The following is an 18,223-nucleotide window of genomic DNA, read 5'->3' as shown; positions in this document are numbered from 1 at the left end:
TCGATTAAGTGATTAAACTAATGTTACAATAGCTGTACTAAATGTCAACTACTGGTTTTCAGTATCAAGTCCATTTACAAATGAGCTTACTCACATGAGAAATAAGAGTCTAAATGAGACCAATACAGCTATCTGACATTCACTTTATTGTTAAATCTTTGTTTGGTATATCAGCTGCTTGTCTTTTTACACAACTTTAAATTAAAAGGCAAACATGTACAGCTTCATCTTCAAAGAACATGCAGCAGTGTAAACATGAGATCTACCGAGATAAAAAGTCAAACAACTACGGCATACTGGCAAAGTACGAAAACAAAAATGGCATGTTCAAAATATGACTCATCATAGATCAAAACAAGCTTTAACTTAGTGCTCATAATTCACCACATTTAGCTGGTAAATATGCATGTTTGTGTGAATTAGGAAGGTCTAAACACAACAAAAACAAATCAAAAACCACAATGGATTGACAACATATAAATAAAAACCCCAACTTTAACATTTTTGAGTTTATTCGAGAAAAACTTCAGTTTTCCTTCAGTTCTGGAGACCAACAAGCTGCTATGGTTCTGAAACACTTCGACGAGGCAACGACAGCCATGACTACCACCAACCAACACAGCGACACATCGCCCATAAAAGTTCGCAAATCTCAAAGATTATTTTCTTAAATAATCCGAATAAAATGTTACAGGTAAGCATATTGTGTCAAGTTTCCTCTCCTCTAATGTTATTCCAGTTCTGACTCTCAAACAAACTTTACTTTATACCAACAACAAACTTAACAGGGTCATCATCCGCTGAAACCAGAATGAGCGCTGCCGAAAGCACCTTATGATAACAGAGTAGCTTAGCAAAACCTGAGTATGAAAATGAAATGCACACATCAGAAATGCTTTCATGGCAAGCTCATAAATATAATAGCAGCTAAAACTGAACAGACTGTACAGAAAGGCCATGGAGAATAGACAGCGGCGCCCGTTTCCTGTCTTGCGTTTTGTTCAGAATCACACCGACACAGAGTTAAATATCAGATCAAAGTTTCCCATCTATGATTCTTGTGATTACAGATATAAAATTTCACCACCAAGAGAATCTATTTTCATCTAATCGCCTGGACCAAGGGAAATAGGTGGACACTGTGTAACCTAAAAACGAGCTGATATTTAACATCACGTTTGCTGTTCGAGTCAGTGATGGTGAGTCAAGAGCTGCAACAGACGGAAGCAAATGATCCCCACATGCACAGGGTGGAAACTAAAAAGTATTGCACCATCTTACAACTTAAAACATCATTAAAAATTGGATGATACTACTGAACAAATCTTCAACCAAAATATTATTCAGTGTTACAGCACAGATTTGTTCCCAGACTAGAATGTTCTCCTTTTCTGCCCCTTTTTCTGTTACATTAGTGGGTCACTATAAGGCACCGCTAAAGTTCAGTTTTGCAGATACATACTTTGATCTGCACACCACCTGTGCTGGAGGCTCGCCTAAACCAATCTGTACACGCAAATCTCTTCACAACATATTGACAGCAACTCATTTTAATGCCTTCCTTATTTATGTAACATTAATTAACATAGAAATTCCAAATCCACAAAGTGATTCTGTACAATCTACAGGAAGATTTATTAAATCAGAAACCCCCCCACCCAAAAAAATATATATATATAAATAAAAAATGGTGAAAATCATCACTTGGGCACCTTCTCCAGCTGGAAGAGATCCAGTATGTCCAGCATGGACTGTTTGATGTTGTCACCAAAACGACGTGAATCCTGAAACACCAAAAGGAGAGAGAAAAAGTGGTTTTAGAAAGACAAAATACTTGAAAGAAGAACACAAGATGTGCCTTATAACTAGGAAACTCACAGTTTCTGGGCTCGAGTATTTGCTGGAGATGTGAAAGTTGATGAGATCTTCACCAACGATTATGTAGGAGACACCATACCCATCATCAGCCACCTAATGAAAATAAATTCTGATATTTTATCTCAAATTTCATTGGGAGATTTTACCTGGTAAACGATGCAAACAGCACCTAACTCTTCGATTGTCTATCAATAATTAGAAATGTAAAAGCGCACGGAAGAGCTGCAAGCCAACAAAGATATGGCCATTCACCTAAACTGAGGCAAAGAGAGCAATGGAAACTATGGAAAAACTACAGAGATCAATTTATTAGTTGCCACGTGAGAAAAAAAATATGAAGAGAAAGTCACATAGCGGCCCTCCTCAAAACTTGCAAGCATGAACACCTGACTGACCCCTCCAGGTCACAGAGCATTCCAATCCGGCCCACTCAACCTAACATTTTGACTTGTCTACTTTCAACTTCAACATGTCTGAACTTTGACTACAAAATCACTGCAAGAAAAAATAAAATGACAGATTCACAAAACTGATTAGCCAGCAGTCCATGACTTTGTTTAGCAGTTCCACAGTAAATGAACCGACATACTGGACAAAAAAACATAATAGAGAATAGAGAAAAATGAACAGGCGAAGAAATATGGACCCAAAAGGAATACATGGCACTGGGAGAAAATAGATTTTTATTTTTTGCACACCTAGACATTTAAAGCAAAAATTTATTCAATGGTTAAAGAATTTTGCATGATATGTTCCAATTGAGAGGAATGGGAACTTTTCCTCTCGATGGATAAACAGTCCACCATTCCCTGAATCTTTAAATAGGACTTTCCAGACAGATGAAAATTGGACTTACTGGACCGAATCCACCTCCAGAGGACACCAGCTCTGGATGTCTGGCCAGATCAAACAACTCAACCTGCTGTAGAGGGGTCTGACTGGTGGACAACCTCCATGGCTCAGACAAGACCTGCACATGAAGTTATTTAACTTATTCCCATGTTCAGAAAAAACACACTTTGTTCTCCAGAGTACAGAAAAAAACAACAAACTCTTTTTGTTTTACAAGTAAGGTACAGAAAAAATATTTAGACATAGCTCAGACCTCCTTGAGGAAGGGTGATTCCTCTCCAAGATATTTAGAAACCACATAGAGACAGAAAAGGTGCCGATCTATGCCCTTCCCTGTCATTGCCATCCGGTACATGTTTTGGTGTTTCTCTGCTGCCACTTTGAGCAACCTGAGGCGCTCTTCTCTCTGCAGAGTCAGGAGTTAAAAAGAAAACCACAATGAGACGATGATGATTCACTTATTGCAACAATTCTCCCTCTGCAGCACTGCAAAACATTCTGGAGGGTTCAGTAAAACTCACCGTCTCCTGTCTGATCATGGAACGAACAAAGTCACAGGTCTCCATGGTGCAGGAACGCACGGTTTCTGTTCGACCCTCACGGAAAAGCCGTGTCATGGAGGCTTCATATGTCAGGCAGAACTTCCCTTTGTCCTGTTGAGAAAGAACAGTGATACCAAAATATATATAACTGGACCAGAACATTAAGAAGTTGTTTTCTTTTATACATAAGGTGCACATCCAAATAACATGCAGTGGTTTAATAATCGCTTTGGGTCTTGGCCTGGTTGATACCACCCTCTAGTGTTAATAATTTGAAATTGCATCAACTGCCAAACACACTGGCTCACACCCTGGTGAGTTTTGTGTTTTGGTACAGTAAATTGGTACATGGAAAGTGAAACTAAAAATACAACTGGGACTTACTCTGTAATGGGCCAGCTGCAAGGCAATCTGAATGAAGGCGTCTGGACTGGTGCGGCACTTCTTAATCAGCCCCTTTCCAAAGTTATCGAAGGGGATTATGTGGCAGTCCACATCATTTGCCAGAGCCCTGGCTACTGTCAGTGAGCTCTCGATGGTCTCCTGACACTATGAGATCAGACAAAGTCCAGTGTTTGGTTTGTAAAATATGAGTCAATATGAACGTAAATAAAACATATGCACTGTTTTACTCGGAAAAGTAAAGTATCTAATGTTACCTCTGTGGACATGTCCCACTGCAGCCTCTGGGGACCAGGAAGGTTTGGGTGAGGGTTCCCATGGCAGTGACCCTCCTCAGTATAGCCCAGTTTAGGATCCATGGACAGCACATGCTGATTTAAAAGAAAAGATGAAAGACTGTGTTATGCTTTTTAGTACTTTCTTTTTTTAAACCACATTCATTAATGATCAATAGTTACTGAATGTGTTTTCTTGTTGTAGTGCTGTAAAAACTGCTCCTAGCATCTGAACATTTTCACATTTATCACCTCGTGATCACAAAATCCAATGTAATGTGTTAGGATTTTATGCAATAGACCAAACTAGTGTTTTCATAACCTTTGGCAAATAAAAAGCTAGAAGTGTGGCGTACATCTGTAAAGCTCCATCCATCAACTCTGGACAAGGAAGAGTTAGTTTTCCCATCACACATATCACAAGCTTAGCATATAGATATAGATTGAGGTTCAAGTTTATAATGTAAAAAAGGTTCAAAGGAGAGCTGTTGCAAGGCAATGATTTAAACAATAAAAACATAGAAAGTGTCTGTCGAACCTCCCACAGATGACCAACGATTGGAGCGTCAGCCCAGGAGTGCTCTGCGTTTAGTCCCATAGTGCCATTCTTGTAGACAATCAGATTGAAGGACTTATCAAACCACCTGAAAGAAACATATGACCAATCTACATCCAAGGCCCATTTATAAACATTTTGAAAATGGTTCATGACACAGCAAAATAACGTCTTTATTTGTTATTCTTCACCTGTCGTAGCACTTTCCATGGAGCAGGGACTTGGCGTAACTGTCCAGAGACTTGACTTTGTCGTTTGGATCATAACGCTGCTTGGTGTCATCAAGGCTTACAAAGAAGGCCGCCTTCTCGATGGCATCCAGGGACTGCTTGTTTTTACCACTTTTGAAGAACTCCTCTCGGGCCTTCGCCCATGGGGTCCTAAAGAAATAAAAGAGCAGAAAAAGCTAAGAGCAGAAAGGCTGGAAACAAGGTTTTGCATTTACTAACAAAAAGAAAGAAAGTGTTTGTTCTGCATTTTGTAAACATTTGCTCCCATATTAGCAGCTGAACAACCTTATCACTTCATATTTTCTGGAAATATCGTATTACAGCACAAATTCACATTTTTGAAGAAAAAGTAAGTCATTATAAAACATACCTGTCAAAAGTATTTTAGTCATAAAAGAAACACGAACAAGGATGTCTTCACTGAATCAAAAACTGTTAGCTGAAGAAAAATATTATGAACAAACGTTCAAATCCAAGATATAGTTACCTTAAATCTACAATTCAGAACAGAAACCTTTGAGGTATTTAAGACTTTTTGAAGCCTAATGTTAAAATGAATAACCTGAAAACTTATGATCCTGCAAAAAACCCTTATGCGCTAAACTGAAAGAAAATCTTTGAATGTTCCTTTTGTAGCCATTGTAGTCGATATACATTGCTATGGATGTTTCCCAACTGCAAACTCTTCATCTCTTGCTCCACTTACCTTTCTCCTGCAGTAAGTGCAGCTAGTTTCTCCTCTCCTGGCATCGGCTCAGACTTATCTAACAAGATCCTGTCCATCTGCTGCTCGATCTCCCGTGGCAACAGCAGCCGTCCATCGTAAAACATCCACACCTTGAAGAAACGGCCCTTATGGTACACAGCAATGTGTTTGCTCTCGTTCATGTGCTGGAGTGTATCTGATACAGGTACCCATGGGAGGGGAAAAAAAGAGACGTTGAGATGCAAATACAATTGAAACCATGTTTGGGGAATAAGATGAGTTTGGGGACAGTCAAAATGTATTTTTTAAGTTTATGCTTATCGTTATGTTTGCAACCATTACATTTTTAAGTTAATAATGTTTGAATTTGAGAAACTTTTGTCTTTTTTTTATTTTTTAAAGAGACTGAGGGACAGACAATGGATGTCACATTGTTCCATTTCTAAAAACACAAATTGTGTTAGTATTTTATTCAACACTGATGAATAAAACAATGTGACATGAACAGTTTAATTTTAATGAAATAAACATATAATGTGTGAAATTTACAGGAAAAGTGCAGTATGTGGCTAATGAACATCTAATTACAACACTAAAGCGACTTGAAGAGAGACGTGAAGGAAGTGAAATGAAACGGGAAAGCCATTTAGGGAAAGGGCTGGGCTGGAATACACTGAATTACAGCAATGCTTGCTTGAGCAGCACAGGGCACAAACACATCTAGAGAATTACTTTTGAGTTCACTAATGACTTTCTGGTGATAGTAAGTGTCCAAACAAGCATTGCTCATGTAGCAGACAAGAATATAAACAGATGGTATTTAAACCCAGGAGGAAACAATACGTAAACAACTTAAATATGGTGGTATTACGATGTCATGCAATGTGCAATAACATTGGTGAATGTTTTCTTCTTTTTGTGTTTTACCTTCATGTTGAAATATCTACCCCAACTAATCTTAAAAATAAGTGACTACTGTCACTACTGACAGTCCTGATTTTTGTTTTTCACATTGAACTTCTGAAATGGGGCAGTGACATCAGAAATATCATGTGATTCAGACATTTCTGGTACATATTAAGTTGAACACAGAGTGAAGTCCAACAATTTGCATTGTAGTCAGTGATATAAGCTTTGAATGCAAATAGTTGGCCATCAAAGTCCACTCCATGCTGTTGTTGCGTTACGGTGATCTGAAGACTAAGTCAGATTTGACTCTGCAGAAAGTTGGCTACCTGTGTTCACTATGGCCTCAGCAGCTGTTTCTGGGAGCAACCTATTCTTTCACATCTACATGTCGAGGTTTGACTGGGACCTGATTGGAGCACCTGAATTCAACCATTTTTTTCAAAACAGAGAAACTGGTTTTGAGTCTCATGCAAGTTAAAACTTGAAAGTGCGTTTTTATGCAAGCATGCAACATTAATTCATGGATGTTTGATTATTTCTAATTCAAACACAGAAATGTCCTGTTGTGAAGGACAGCAGGAGAAGAGTGGAGGAGGTGACACTGCTAAAGACTCTACCTGTCTCTACACCTGGGACACGAGTCGTGTTGAACATACGCTCGTATTGGGCTGAGCACATGGGAATAGTGTGTAGGAGCATGAGCTGAAAAGCAAAAGGGGAGAGTGAAAAAAAAAAAAAACCCACAGAGATGATAAAAGTAAATCACTAAAAACCCCAGAGACGAAGCAGCAGACACACGACTGAATGGAGATGATCATGGACGTAGTGGAGTAGGAATTAAAATGGATTTAGGAAGGAGAACCTCAGAGGAAAAGAGGCAGGGACCAGAAACCAGTTGGCTGCCATCTCAGTGCCACCATCAAAACCCTGATGCAACGAGAAGGTTTTATTTACAATTAAATAGACTTTTGACAATTAAAAACTAATTGAAATAGTACTATGAGATCTATGGAACTGTTTCAGGGTTGTGCTGATGGGAATGAGTGACAGAGTCACTGTTTCCAAGGGCTGTAGGGTCACATGGCTGCGGGTCTGAGGGCAAGGCGGCTGTGCCCTCCTCTTACCTGTCTCCACACCGGGGATGCGGGAGGTGTTAAACATTCGCTCCCACTGAGCAGAACACAGAGGTACCTTGTTGGCCAGCAAGTATATCTAACGCAGCGTCCGTCAAAACGAAAGAACAAAACAGTAGAACAGAAACAACCAAACGTGAGCGTGTAACACAGCAAGCTCATGCATTCGAGTTTGTATATAAATTCAAACAATTGATTTTAGAACAAACTATTCATTTTGACTTAGTGGTAAGAATGAAAATCCTAACAGGCATGCGGAGAAGATCATAATCAAAAAATTAAACCAATGACAGTGAGTTAGTGTAAGCTACTGGAAACAACAAAGCATTGTCGGCTATACCATGTGTTTCCAGTAGGAAAAGCAAAAAAGAGGTTTTAAAAGTTAAGAGTAGGACAGTCAGCTGGGTTAATATGCGTCAGGTATGGGCTAGTTACTAGCATCGAGTTATATCAAGGTTTTCAAATGTTACAGTTTCAAAACCGTTATAATCGTCTGTCATTCTTTTCATACATTTTAAAGTCTCTTTATGAGATGCCAAAGGAATTTCTGGATTGTATTTTTTTCCTCTGGTGTTTTCAAGCTGAAAGTGGGACCAAACTCCCTGCCTCCAACTGTTGCTGTGCACTGCTAGTCAGATGATTGAAAGAAAGGTGCTACCCTGGCCCCTTACTGCCAAAAAAAAAAAAAAAAAAAATTCTCAGTTTGAACATTTTTTGTTAAATCAATGAACAATCGTATTTTGAAAAAAAAAAAAAAAAAAAAAAAAAACTATTTTTAATGAGGTGACACTATTTTTAAACTATTATTGGCAAATTAACAGCAGATAAATAGTTGAAAACAGGATCAATTAACCAGCCAGTCATATTATTGCCACTTCATAGAAAAATGATTACAATCTAAACTGTAAACATTTAAAAATATGGAAGAGTAAAATTTTGTTCCAATTTTTAAACACAAGTCTGGCTTAAAATAAATACATTTCACAGATATTAACTAACCAATTGATCAGAGATCTGAATTAAATATAAACAGCAGGATAAATGCAGAAAAATCTAATTTTTTTTTCCTAGTCTTTGATGAAAGACTTTGAAGCTGAATAATAAAGACTAGAGAAGTGATTATTTAAATGAGAATGACAAAAACAGAGTAAGTGGCCACTGTGTTATTATACTCATAATAATCTGTAAGTTTTATTCACTTTAAAGTTGTGGAAATTATTATTGCCTTTTTGTTTTTAAAGAAAGCTGTCTGATTATTTTTTTGACTTTCGTGTAAATAATTTGGTATTTTTACAAAAAGGTTTTCACACTTCAAGGATTCAAAACCAGCCCATACCTAATATTAAAAGAATTAGTAGGATTGTGGATTACAAACTTACCAAAGAGTGCAAAAAGAAAAAGGTTGTAAAAAATAAGTTTTTAATGTGAATTTAAAAGGACAAACCCACTGAGATAATAGCTATTAAAGAAAGTTAAAGATTTATAAACTAAGGCAGTGGTTCCCAAAGATCTTCTGGGCCCCCCTATGTATTACAATACTCCCCCCCCCAAAAAAAAGGAAAAAAAAAATCAACTGGGCAGACACATCTTTTAACCCATATTTTGTTTGTTGCCACAAAACACACTGCACACCATCTTTACAGTGAAACATTTTGTTTAGCTGTTTTTTTGTTTTGTTTTTTCATCCATACTGCTTCCCACACACCCCTGCAATGGCATCCTGCCCCTTAGGGGCCCCACACCTTGGGAACCACTGAACTAGGTTATGGTCAAACAGATTCTTATATAATGTTATTAATTATACATTTACGCCTTCATTGATATACACTTAGGAAAGGAATTGATTGTTGCAAAAGACCAACTGGCTCTGTACTCACTGGTTTGAGCTGAGCTCTGTCCAGTTTTCTCCTGTAGAGCATGATGGAATGAACAGCATTACCTGCCCGGGCAGCCTGGCTGGACGTGGGGAACACATACAAAAAGTCCTGCAAAACAGATTAACTTAGTAACGAATCAAGTTACATTTACAAAAAAAAAAAAGATAAGGGTAGTATGGTATTCTTTGTAATCAATATAATGACTGAATTTGGCCAGAGGTTTACATGCACTCATGATGGGCATAAATTTCAAAATAAATTTGAGCTTTGAATGACGCATGTGAAGAGTTGTTCTTCCAGAATGAAAAAGCAAGTTGCACATCCTTTACAAGATTTTTTTTTTTGTAGCCATCAACAGAATCGTGACATAATTATTGCTGGATATTTGACATCTCGTCAAGAAATTAAAGTGTATTGTAATGGTGAAACCTTCTTTGACAAGCAGATGAGACATGTGAGATTTGTTTCAAAATGTTGATCTGACAGTTAATCTTTTGAAACTCTCAACTTGAGAAATAGATGTTTAATTTATTTTGAAAAAAAGTTTAACAAGTTATGAAAATAAAGAAGAGGCAAAAATAATTTAATACATTATTAAAAAGTAAAAAAAGGAAACCCAGATCACTTCTTGCAACTTGAAGACAAGTGACTCACCATGGCATAATAGTTGCTGTTGACCATGATGGGTCCACGGCCTCTCAGGTAAATGTACTCTTCCCACCAGTCACTAACCTGTACCAAAGATGCAGAAAGGATAAAAAGCAACAGTGCAACATTATCAGACAACCTGCTTTTAATTGTATAGCTTTTTAAATAGTAAGGACAGTGTGCGAAACTATAACAAAAGCATAAAGGAGAAAAAAATTCCTTCTGGCTTACATAGTTGGATGCCCACCAGGACTTGAGTTTGAGGTACCACTGCACCCTGGGTCCCAGATTCTTCTCAAAGTCTTTTGACAAGGCATTCATCCTTTCAAACTGCTCGTCATCCATCAGTGGGCGCACTGACTCCAGGTACTGTCAACAGAAAGAGTCCCACGGGGAGATAAAAAAGGAATTAGCTATTTTAAGAAAGAGAGTGGTTAAAAATACCAGAAAACCTGCAAAGCTCTTTTTGCTGTCGCTCAAAAAAAAAAACAATCTTAGTGCAGGACTTTCAACATTTTAAACTACTTTAGTGTGTTTTTCTACAACTCCTCAAAAACACAAGTATAATCTCCCTTCCAAATCTAAAAGCACTATATAAACAAACTAAGTACAAACTCAAAAGCAGGGGGAACGGAAAATTACCCTTCTGCATGTGTCCTGGACAGAGGGAAGAGGTAGCCGAGGGAGAGAGTTCTGGAAACTGTAAAGCATTGGTTTTCTACCAGAGAACACCTTCACCAATCCCTGAACACATAGAAAAGATAAGGACAAAGTTAAGAGTTCTGCTTTATCTGTACTTTGCAGAACAGAATACAAAATGTAAATATGTACTAGAACCCTTAAGCTAAAAAGGCTTAAGGCTTTTTAACAAGCTACTTTGTAATTTTGATAAGACCAAACAGGATTTAAATTACCAATATTAACAGACATTACATTTCTAACCCTTTGATATTTTCCAACTCCATACTTTCCTAAACTTAAATTTTACAAGATATGAATCTTTGTTATAATGCAAGCACAAGTGTTTGCTATGAATTTATGACATATTTGTACACTGGCCAGGTTTTGAAAAAATGTAATGTGTAAAACATTACATTTTACATTCGTTCACTACCATGAACGAATGTTTCAGAAGGAGGGATAGATGGAGTTTTTAATGCAATGAGATACAAAATACATTCTGGAAACAAAGAAATGTTTTAGTACTTTTATTTTCTCCCATATTTATCCAAATCTGGAAAATACTCCAATTAAACTGCATACTTTCCCCCCGCCTTTATAAAAAAGGACGCATATAAAGCATTTACCGGTACATCAAATTATACAAAACACATAAGTCTAATGAAACAATAGCAGAAGAAAAAGTGCCAAATGTAACTTTTGCTATAGACAGATATTATTCACATATTTTTTCTTAAGCTGATCCTTGTAAGGTTGAAAAAGGACGTCAACATCTCACCATCCACAAACGAGTACGAAAAGACAGAGAGCCATGGCGTGAGTCCATCCAGCCGTGCCATGACAGCAGGCTCTTCAGAACACTCCTCATGATCATTATGATGGTGATCCAGAGGCCCGTGCCCACCAGAACCCCTCCAAGTATGCTCTGGGTGTCTGTGGACATGTATCGGCTGCAGATAGAGGAAAAGAAAAGAATAAAAATCTTTCAGTGGCACATGTTAGTGTTATAAAAAAAAATGGTTCACTGGAAAGTAAATTGTGATAAAAAATAAACATGACTGATAATATTGTGTCTAAAATCTTCAATTTTAGAAAAATCTCAGTCTAGTGTATTGTGCAGCACACAATTAACTCAGGAGAATAAGAGCCACACAGCAGCCATGGAACAAGGCCTAGTCCCATGGCAAAGACGGCTTGCTTTATGAGTGATAACAGTGGCATTATTCAAACCGACACGTGCACATGCAGACACACAACCCAACTCATAAAATCATAAATGCTGTGTAGTTGTTACTAAAAAACACAGGACTTTAAATCATCACGTACTCTTAGATTATGCACAAAACCAAACTACCAAGGATTTCTAGCGCCCCAAGTTGGCTGTATGTTGTAGAATAAAACCTGAATTAGAAAAACTCTCATATGTGCTGATAAAGGGTGTACTATGAGATTCAACAGAGAGCACAAGGTGTTCCCTAAACAGGATTAACATTGTTATCAAACAGAAGGCGTGGAAGAAAACTAATAAAGAAGTGCTGTGGATAAAATAATGTCCCTGACAGTTGTTGGCCAATCTTCAGCGGAATGTTGTTTTATTGGTGTTGTTACCGTTACTGCTTATTTACTGAGAATAACATCATTCTTACTTGATAGGTATGTGTCGGCCAAGTCTGGCAATCAATCCCATAGAAGGATCCAGTTGTTTGTATCTGTTGTACGACATGTATGACACAACCACCACCAGGAACCCACCCGGGCTGCCTGGGTACACACCAGTCATCACCCCATTCTGTAAAAATGAAACATAAACTCAGAAGCTGTGATAACAATCTGTAAAATGTTGTAACACATGTGGTGATAAAGACACTAATTGGCTATTTAAAAAAAAAAAAGGATGCAGGTCTTTGAATGATTCAGTGTGACTGTGTGTAAACAAACCACTAGGCCAAAGGTCAGGACACAAAGAAAACTCTGGAAGGTTTCTGACACTGTTTGCAGTTCATGTCAGACAGGGGTGACCTTCTGGTGTAACAGTTTACAATAACAGCACAGTAAACAGATTTACAGTACGGCAGAAGCTGAAAGTTTCTGTTGCCTGTAAACTAAGGCAAAGAAACCCAGAAACTGGAGAAAAGGCCTTTTGCACTGCAGCCCGGCCCTATTGTACTTCAGCCCTGGTTGTTTAGCATTGAGCAAATTGTGGCTTCGAAGGTGACCAGGGACGGTCATGTCAATCAAATTTCAGGTAAAGCTGCTGAAGCGATTTCCCAGAGATCGAGAAATACTTTTGTTTTTGTTTGTCGCGACCAGCTCTTTCTGTCAGCACTTGTCAGCGAGAAAGCTGAGGGAAACATTTACCTCTGAATTTTTTGCAATCATTTAATTTTATTGTCTGTATGCAGTCATTGGACATACATCAATGTATGGTTGTTTTTTTTTTCAATGCCAAAAAAAGCTACATGCATTAATCTGCTTGATGTGTGATAACATAATGTGAATCCTCCAAACAGCTTTTTGAATATTATTTCAAATGAAATCAAATAAAAGCCAATTGAATATGTTATCCTTATCATTTAATAACTTACAGGTAAAATAGATTATGAAGGGAATATTTTTGATGCCGCATGTTAAAAATACAGACATCGAGAAAGAGCGCTCCTCTGACCCAGAGATCTGGAAGAAGACTCGGCTCTGTCCCTCCCCGCAGCGAAATGCACCAATCAACATACCAGACCTGTCTGGCAGGCTCGAGAGCAGAGTGGGACAGAGCATGAAGTGCTAAAGCAAAAACGCTCAGCCCAGCTTGGAAGCCAGGCTCTGCAGTGCAAAAGGAGTTCAGGACACATCAACCAGATGAAGAAAAGACTTTGTCAATACTGTGTTTTCTTTGCAGATAACCATCTGGACATTGCCCTTCAGCATATCCAGCAACTCTTACCTTGAAGCGAACGAACCTTTTCTTCCAGGAGTGGAGGCCAGAGAGGTAGACCTGGCGTAGAGCCTCGTGGGACAGTTGTAGGTCGATGCCATCAGGGCCGACAGTGAACTGAAAGGCCACCGCCTGATGCGCTTCTGCCATGGTGGCTGCTCTAAAGTAAAGTCACTGAAAGAACAAACAAAACAAATATGTGCATCATCATTCAGCAGCTTGAGATTACCAAGTATCAATACCGCAAAGAATTACTTGGAAAGCAAATAACATTAGTTAATAAGATAGCAAAATTGATTTTGTATTAATTATTGAGAAGGGTGTAATTTTTTTTTACATGCAATTTATTGCTGTAGATAAATATAATGAATTGTTCTTTGTACATTGTTTTATCTTTTAGTTGATGCCTATGTCATTTCAACAAGAAAACAATGTTGACTGAATAAAAACATCTTTAAATGTAATCACTTTATTGTAACTCATTGTGACTCAGGAATTTAACCATTTAAAATATGACATGTCTGACAGTTTAATAATGCCATCCAGTCCTATTCTTTTTTCCTGCAACATTTCTGTTTAACAACTATGTAGGTGGAATAATTATACAGTGTGACGATCAGAGTTAAACATGGTTTGGTGATTTCCAGAACTGTTGGATCATAGCACACATTCAGCCTCAATATGAGGATATCTGCATGAGGCTGGAAATAGCCCAGAAAAAAGAAAGAACAATGTCTCAGATTGATCATTTTCTACCACAGTTCTTTAAAGTTACTAGTACACATTCTGTGATAACATTGGGAATTACCCAATTCAATCACATTGGATTCTTGGGAAGAAAAAAAAAGACTGAATAAGACACTAAAGGAATCTTAAAACTCAAAGATTAATTCACAGAAGAAAAGAAAACTATAATCACACTGTCAATGATTGTCCAAACAAATTATTATTAGGTAACCTGTCCTGTTACCTAATACCTAATAAGCACATTGCATTAGCTTCATTGCCTTAATATCTATCTGTGCATAACTCCAGTATGTTTGTTTTGCCCTGAATTGGACACTTGTCACTTTTGAGAAAAGCATACTAAAAATTTGCTATTTTGAAGGATATATAATAATTATTTTTGGATTGTATCATAAATAATTTGCACTACATCCACAGCACGTACTTGAATTGGCTCTTTTAGTCTGATTTACATCAGATAGCTGCAGACATAATTTTTGATATACAACAGGGGAATACCCTTAGGCATTCTGGCACCTTTTTGTCCTCCACATGTAAAATTGGTCAGAAGACCAGATTTTCCTCGCTCAAGGCATCAAAAATATTCACTACACGTTTGTCAAGTTCTAAGGCGAGAAACAGGTTTCAGAATCTAGAGCTTTCGCTCCATTTCCACTGTTTCGGCCATGTTTGAAGAGAGGCATACGTCTATCTATCTGCACGTCCCTGCAAAGCTTCTATTTTGCGGTTTGATGTGTGTATTCTGAAATCAGGACGCGTCGTTCCTATGCGAGCGGCGGTCGGAAGGAGCAGAGCAGCAGCGTTTTGAGCAGCCCAGTCCCTTCCCCCAGCCACTCTGAAGCATCACATGATCCACCCTGCGCTGCAGAAACTAGGGGAAAGGTCGCAGCGCTGCGCCGCTTAGAAACAGGCAGAAAACTGGCAACGGCGAGCAAAACGCCTCGTAAACCAGCAAACCCGGTCATTTGTGATGACGATGCAGCAATCAGGAGTGCACTGGTGGCTTTATGGTTTTAAAAACAAACAGGTTACGTGTTTTTCCCCTTTCTGTTTGGAAAAAAGAAGATGCAAAACAAAGGCAAACGCTGATAAAAAAAAAATGCGGTTCACCCTCCTATTTCCAGACATTTGAATCATGCTACTAGAAACGTCAGCATCCACCTGCTCAAACACTTATCAGCTGGAGCATTTCTGTTCGCAATTTCACCATGAAATACACACGTAACGTGTCCGGTATTCCGTCACATACGCCGCCCACGTGGTTCACTTCAAAGGTGGTCATTTGTATCTCAATTTCCATACTAAAGAAAATCCCTTAAGTAGGCAAGCGATGAGTTTCGTTTGAAATCTGATCATGCTCGCACCTTGAGGACACAGTGACCAGGCAGGTATCGCTGACCTTCAACGGGCAGCTGACGTTTTCACACTTCCAAAAGTTGCAACACTGCCATAATTGGACGCGAAGAGAATTGTCCAAACTACGCATTATAACAGATCTTAGTAACAGGATCAATTGTGAGCTGTACAGAAGCCGACAAGTGATTTGACCTCTACTTGGACTTTTGCCTACATTCATGCTCTGAGGAACGGCAGCGATATTTACATTCAGCTTATTGAATGAATCCTGAAACAAAATACAATAAAGTGTCAGTCGAGCCATTTCCCTAATGTATTATTATTATTTTTTTAGTGGAGGGGTTTCAAAAATAAAACAGTAAACCGGCTGTCACGGTGGGCGTAGCACGGTATTGTGCATTTCAGCAACTAAAAAGGGCAAACTTTTTCTTGTGGAGTCTGCAGGCCAAACAAGCTCCCGAGCCCTCAGGTCATGACGACGCAAAGAGTCTTTTCGCAACAACCTTTCACCCAATTCAACCCCAACAAGGAAATGCAACAAACTGACGTTCATGCCGACTGTGGCATGAACGTCGAGTGAGGAAAATGTTTTATTTCACATGGCTTCCTCTCACTTATCCAAGCTAATGCTTCTCCTTTCTCAAAGCCCTGCAGCAACCGTCCGGACCTCGACTAGGATAAAAAAAAAAAAAAGAAATAAAACGCAAGAAACCCTCAACATTAGACGCGCGGCCTTCCTAAAAAGAAGATAAAGTTCTCACCTACACTTTCTTTCTTTCTGTCTGGGCGGACGAGGCTCTGTGCTTTAACGAAGATGCGGAACGTCTGCTGTCTACGACGGCTGCTAAAAGCTCAGCCCTCTACATGAATGGGAGCGAGGACTTGTACACAAGGCCTTCCCCTTGGCTGCGTCACAAACGACTCCTTTTAGAGTGGTGGAAGCAGCGCCCCCTGGCGGCTACACCCATATGGAAAATGTTGCATGCTCATCTTGAACATTTAAGAACTTTTGTTTTGTTAAATAACGTGATAGCGTAGATTGCCTAAAGAATTTAATTCTGTTCCTCCAAACTGTTAAGTAGAATCTGGCGTTTCATAAATGCAGTAAATATAATCATTTATTGTCTTGGTTTCACCCTTAACAAATTATTATTTTCAAAATCTGGCTTAATCCACCAATATAACTAATAGTAAATATAAGATATTAAACTGAAAATATGATTATTATGCTGCCATACACCATCAACAGCATTTTCATAAATCAAAATAATTACTTATATAAAATTACTTTTTGTTAAATAATGTAAAGAGGCGTTTGTATTCATTCCATCTGTCTCAAAACAGTTTTCATCCCAGCTGCAAGTTTTTGGGTGGCATATTCCTCCTAGCTTTGCACACATAAAGACTGGGCGAAATAAACAAACCTCAGACTTTGGACACTGGCCAATCTACACCTATGAATATAAAATATTACAATGGAAAATGCCAAATAAAACATTTTTAAAAATGTATTTTAATCAACACTGTGTTTGACTTTCATTTTGATTTTACAGTAAGTCACAAAGATCCAACAACTTTATTAGCTATCCATTCATCAGGGAATTGGTCACAGAGCTAGTGGCCTATGTGAGGAGGTCTAGACTTCCCAAAGCATTCCCAGCTAAGGGAACATTTTGCAAAATATCATTATTGGTTCAACATTTTGTAATAAAGAAGATAAATATTTAAAGAAATGCATGATTTTAAAAAAATTTGATTTATATGAATGTAAAACATTTTCTTGGCTTATTGGAATCGTTTTATATTGTCATGATAACATAGCACAATTAAACCCAAATCCAGTCTGCACTGGCAAAATGATTATTTAAGTTGCAACTACAAATTATTTGTTAAATATTTAAAGAATCCATGTCATTCAGTAAAGAAAAGAACAGTTGTATAATGAATTACTGTCTAAATTATGTTGACATCAACACAATTTCTCATTCCTGAATTTTGGTTAATGTTGTCAACACAACCCGTATCACTCCTGTTTGACCAGCAGATGGCGACAAATAACTTCCTCTAGGGAAGGATAATTCATTATTTCATTTATTTTTCAGTAAAATTTTAAAACATATGTGTGTGTTTAACATAGAGTATTGAAAACGTACATGTGTTGAAATCCTATTAAATGTCACCCAAAAAAAAAAAAATATGTAAATATTTCCCCTCTATCAGCATTAAATTGGTTGGAGAAGATACAAACAATAGGCAAACTGATGCAATTTCAATTAAACTTCTTTCTGTTTAGTTTTTAATCTTTTTTTTTTTTTTTTTTTTTTTTTGTGACGCATGAGTCACAACCTACCGCGGCTCAGGTCAGTTCCTGCAAAGCAAACACGAAACCCACGCTCAGAGCTCCATTCTCAGGTCCGCGAGACACGCCCCTCGCGCCGCTGTCGCAGCTTGTCAGACAGCTGCATCCAGCTCGCGCTTCGCCTCGCGGCTTGTTCAGAGCTT

The 18,223-nt window shown here is 38.2% G+C and overlaps 1 protein-coding gene across 4 annotated transcripts; it reads right to left on the bottom strand.

Annotated features, from left to right (window-relative positions):
• Window positions 1-123: 123 nt before the first annotated feature.
• Window positions 124-18,183, bottom strand: cpt1ab (carnitine palmitoyltransferase 1Ab (liver)). 4 transcript variants are annotated; one of them, XM_055031902.1, is made up of 19 exons: window positions 18,072-18,183; window positions 13,628-13,792; window positions 12,336-12,478; window positions 11,468-11,639; window positions 10,651-10,752; window positions 10,240-10,377; window positions 10,015-10,092; window positions 9,361-9,468; window positions 7,475-7,562; window positions 5,442-5,637; window positions 4,697-4,885; window positions 4,488-4,593; window positions 3,932-4,045; window positions 3,657-3,821; window positions 3,252-3,383; window positions 2,984-3,136; window positions 2,735-2,848; window positions 1,879-1,971; window positions 124-1,784 (listed from the first exon to the last, which is right to left on the bottom strand). In XM_055031902.1, the coding sequence occupies exons 2-19, from the start codon at window positions 13,766-13,768 to the stop codon at window positions 1,701-1,703; spliced, it is 2,316 nt and encodes a 771-aa protein (XP_054887877.1). In that variant the 5' UTR covers window positions 13,769-13,792; window positions 18,072-18,183; the 3' UTR covers window positions 124-1,700. The 4 variants fall into 4 exon arrangements, with proteins under 4 accessions (XP_054887877.1, XP_054887873.1, XP_054887887.1 ...); XM_055031898.1 differs by lacking the exon at window positions 18,072-18,183 and adding an exon at window positions 16,483-16,594; XM_055031912.1 differs by lacking the exons at window positions 7,475-7,562; window positions 18,072-18,183 and adding exons at window positions 6,968-7,052; window positions 16,483-16,594.
• Window positions 18,184-18,223: the final 40 nt, after the last annotated feature.

The sequence above is a fragment of the Poeciliopsis prolifica genome, unplaced genomic scaffold (genome assembly GCF_027474105.1).
Source record: "Poeciliopsis prolifica strain line A6 unplaced genomic scaffold, Auburn_PproV2 SCAFFOLD001, whole genome shotgun sequence".
NCBI classification, from domain to species: domain Eukaryota; kingdom Metazoa; phylum Chordata; class Actinopteri; order Cyprinodontiformes; family Poeciliidae; genus Poeciliopsis; species Poeciliopsis prolifica.
This window is presented reverse-complemented; position numbering and strand designations above follow the sequence as displayed.

Bases quoted from the DNA above. Each gene is read 5' to 3' on its own strand.
- cpt1ab (XM_055031902.1), bottom strand. From the start codon at position 13,768: ATGGCAGAAGCGCATCAGGCGGTGGCCTTTCAGTTCACTGTCGGCCCT. The intron at 7,563-9,360 runs GTGAGTACAGAG...ACGCTGCGTTAG, and splicing joins ACAGAGCTCAGCTCAAACCA to ATATACTTGCTGGCCAACAA. The intron at 4,046-4,487 runs GTTCGACAGACA...CTTTTAAATCAG, and splicing joins TCGTTGGTCATCTGTGGGAG to CATGTGCTGTCCATGGATCC.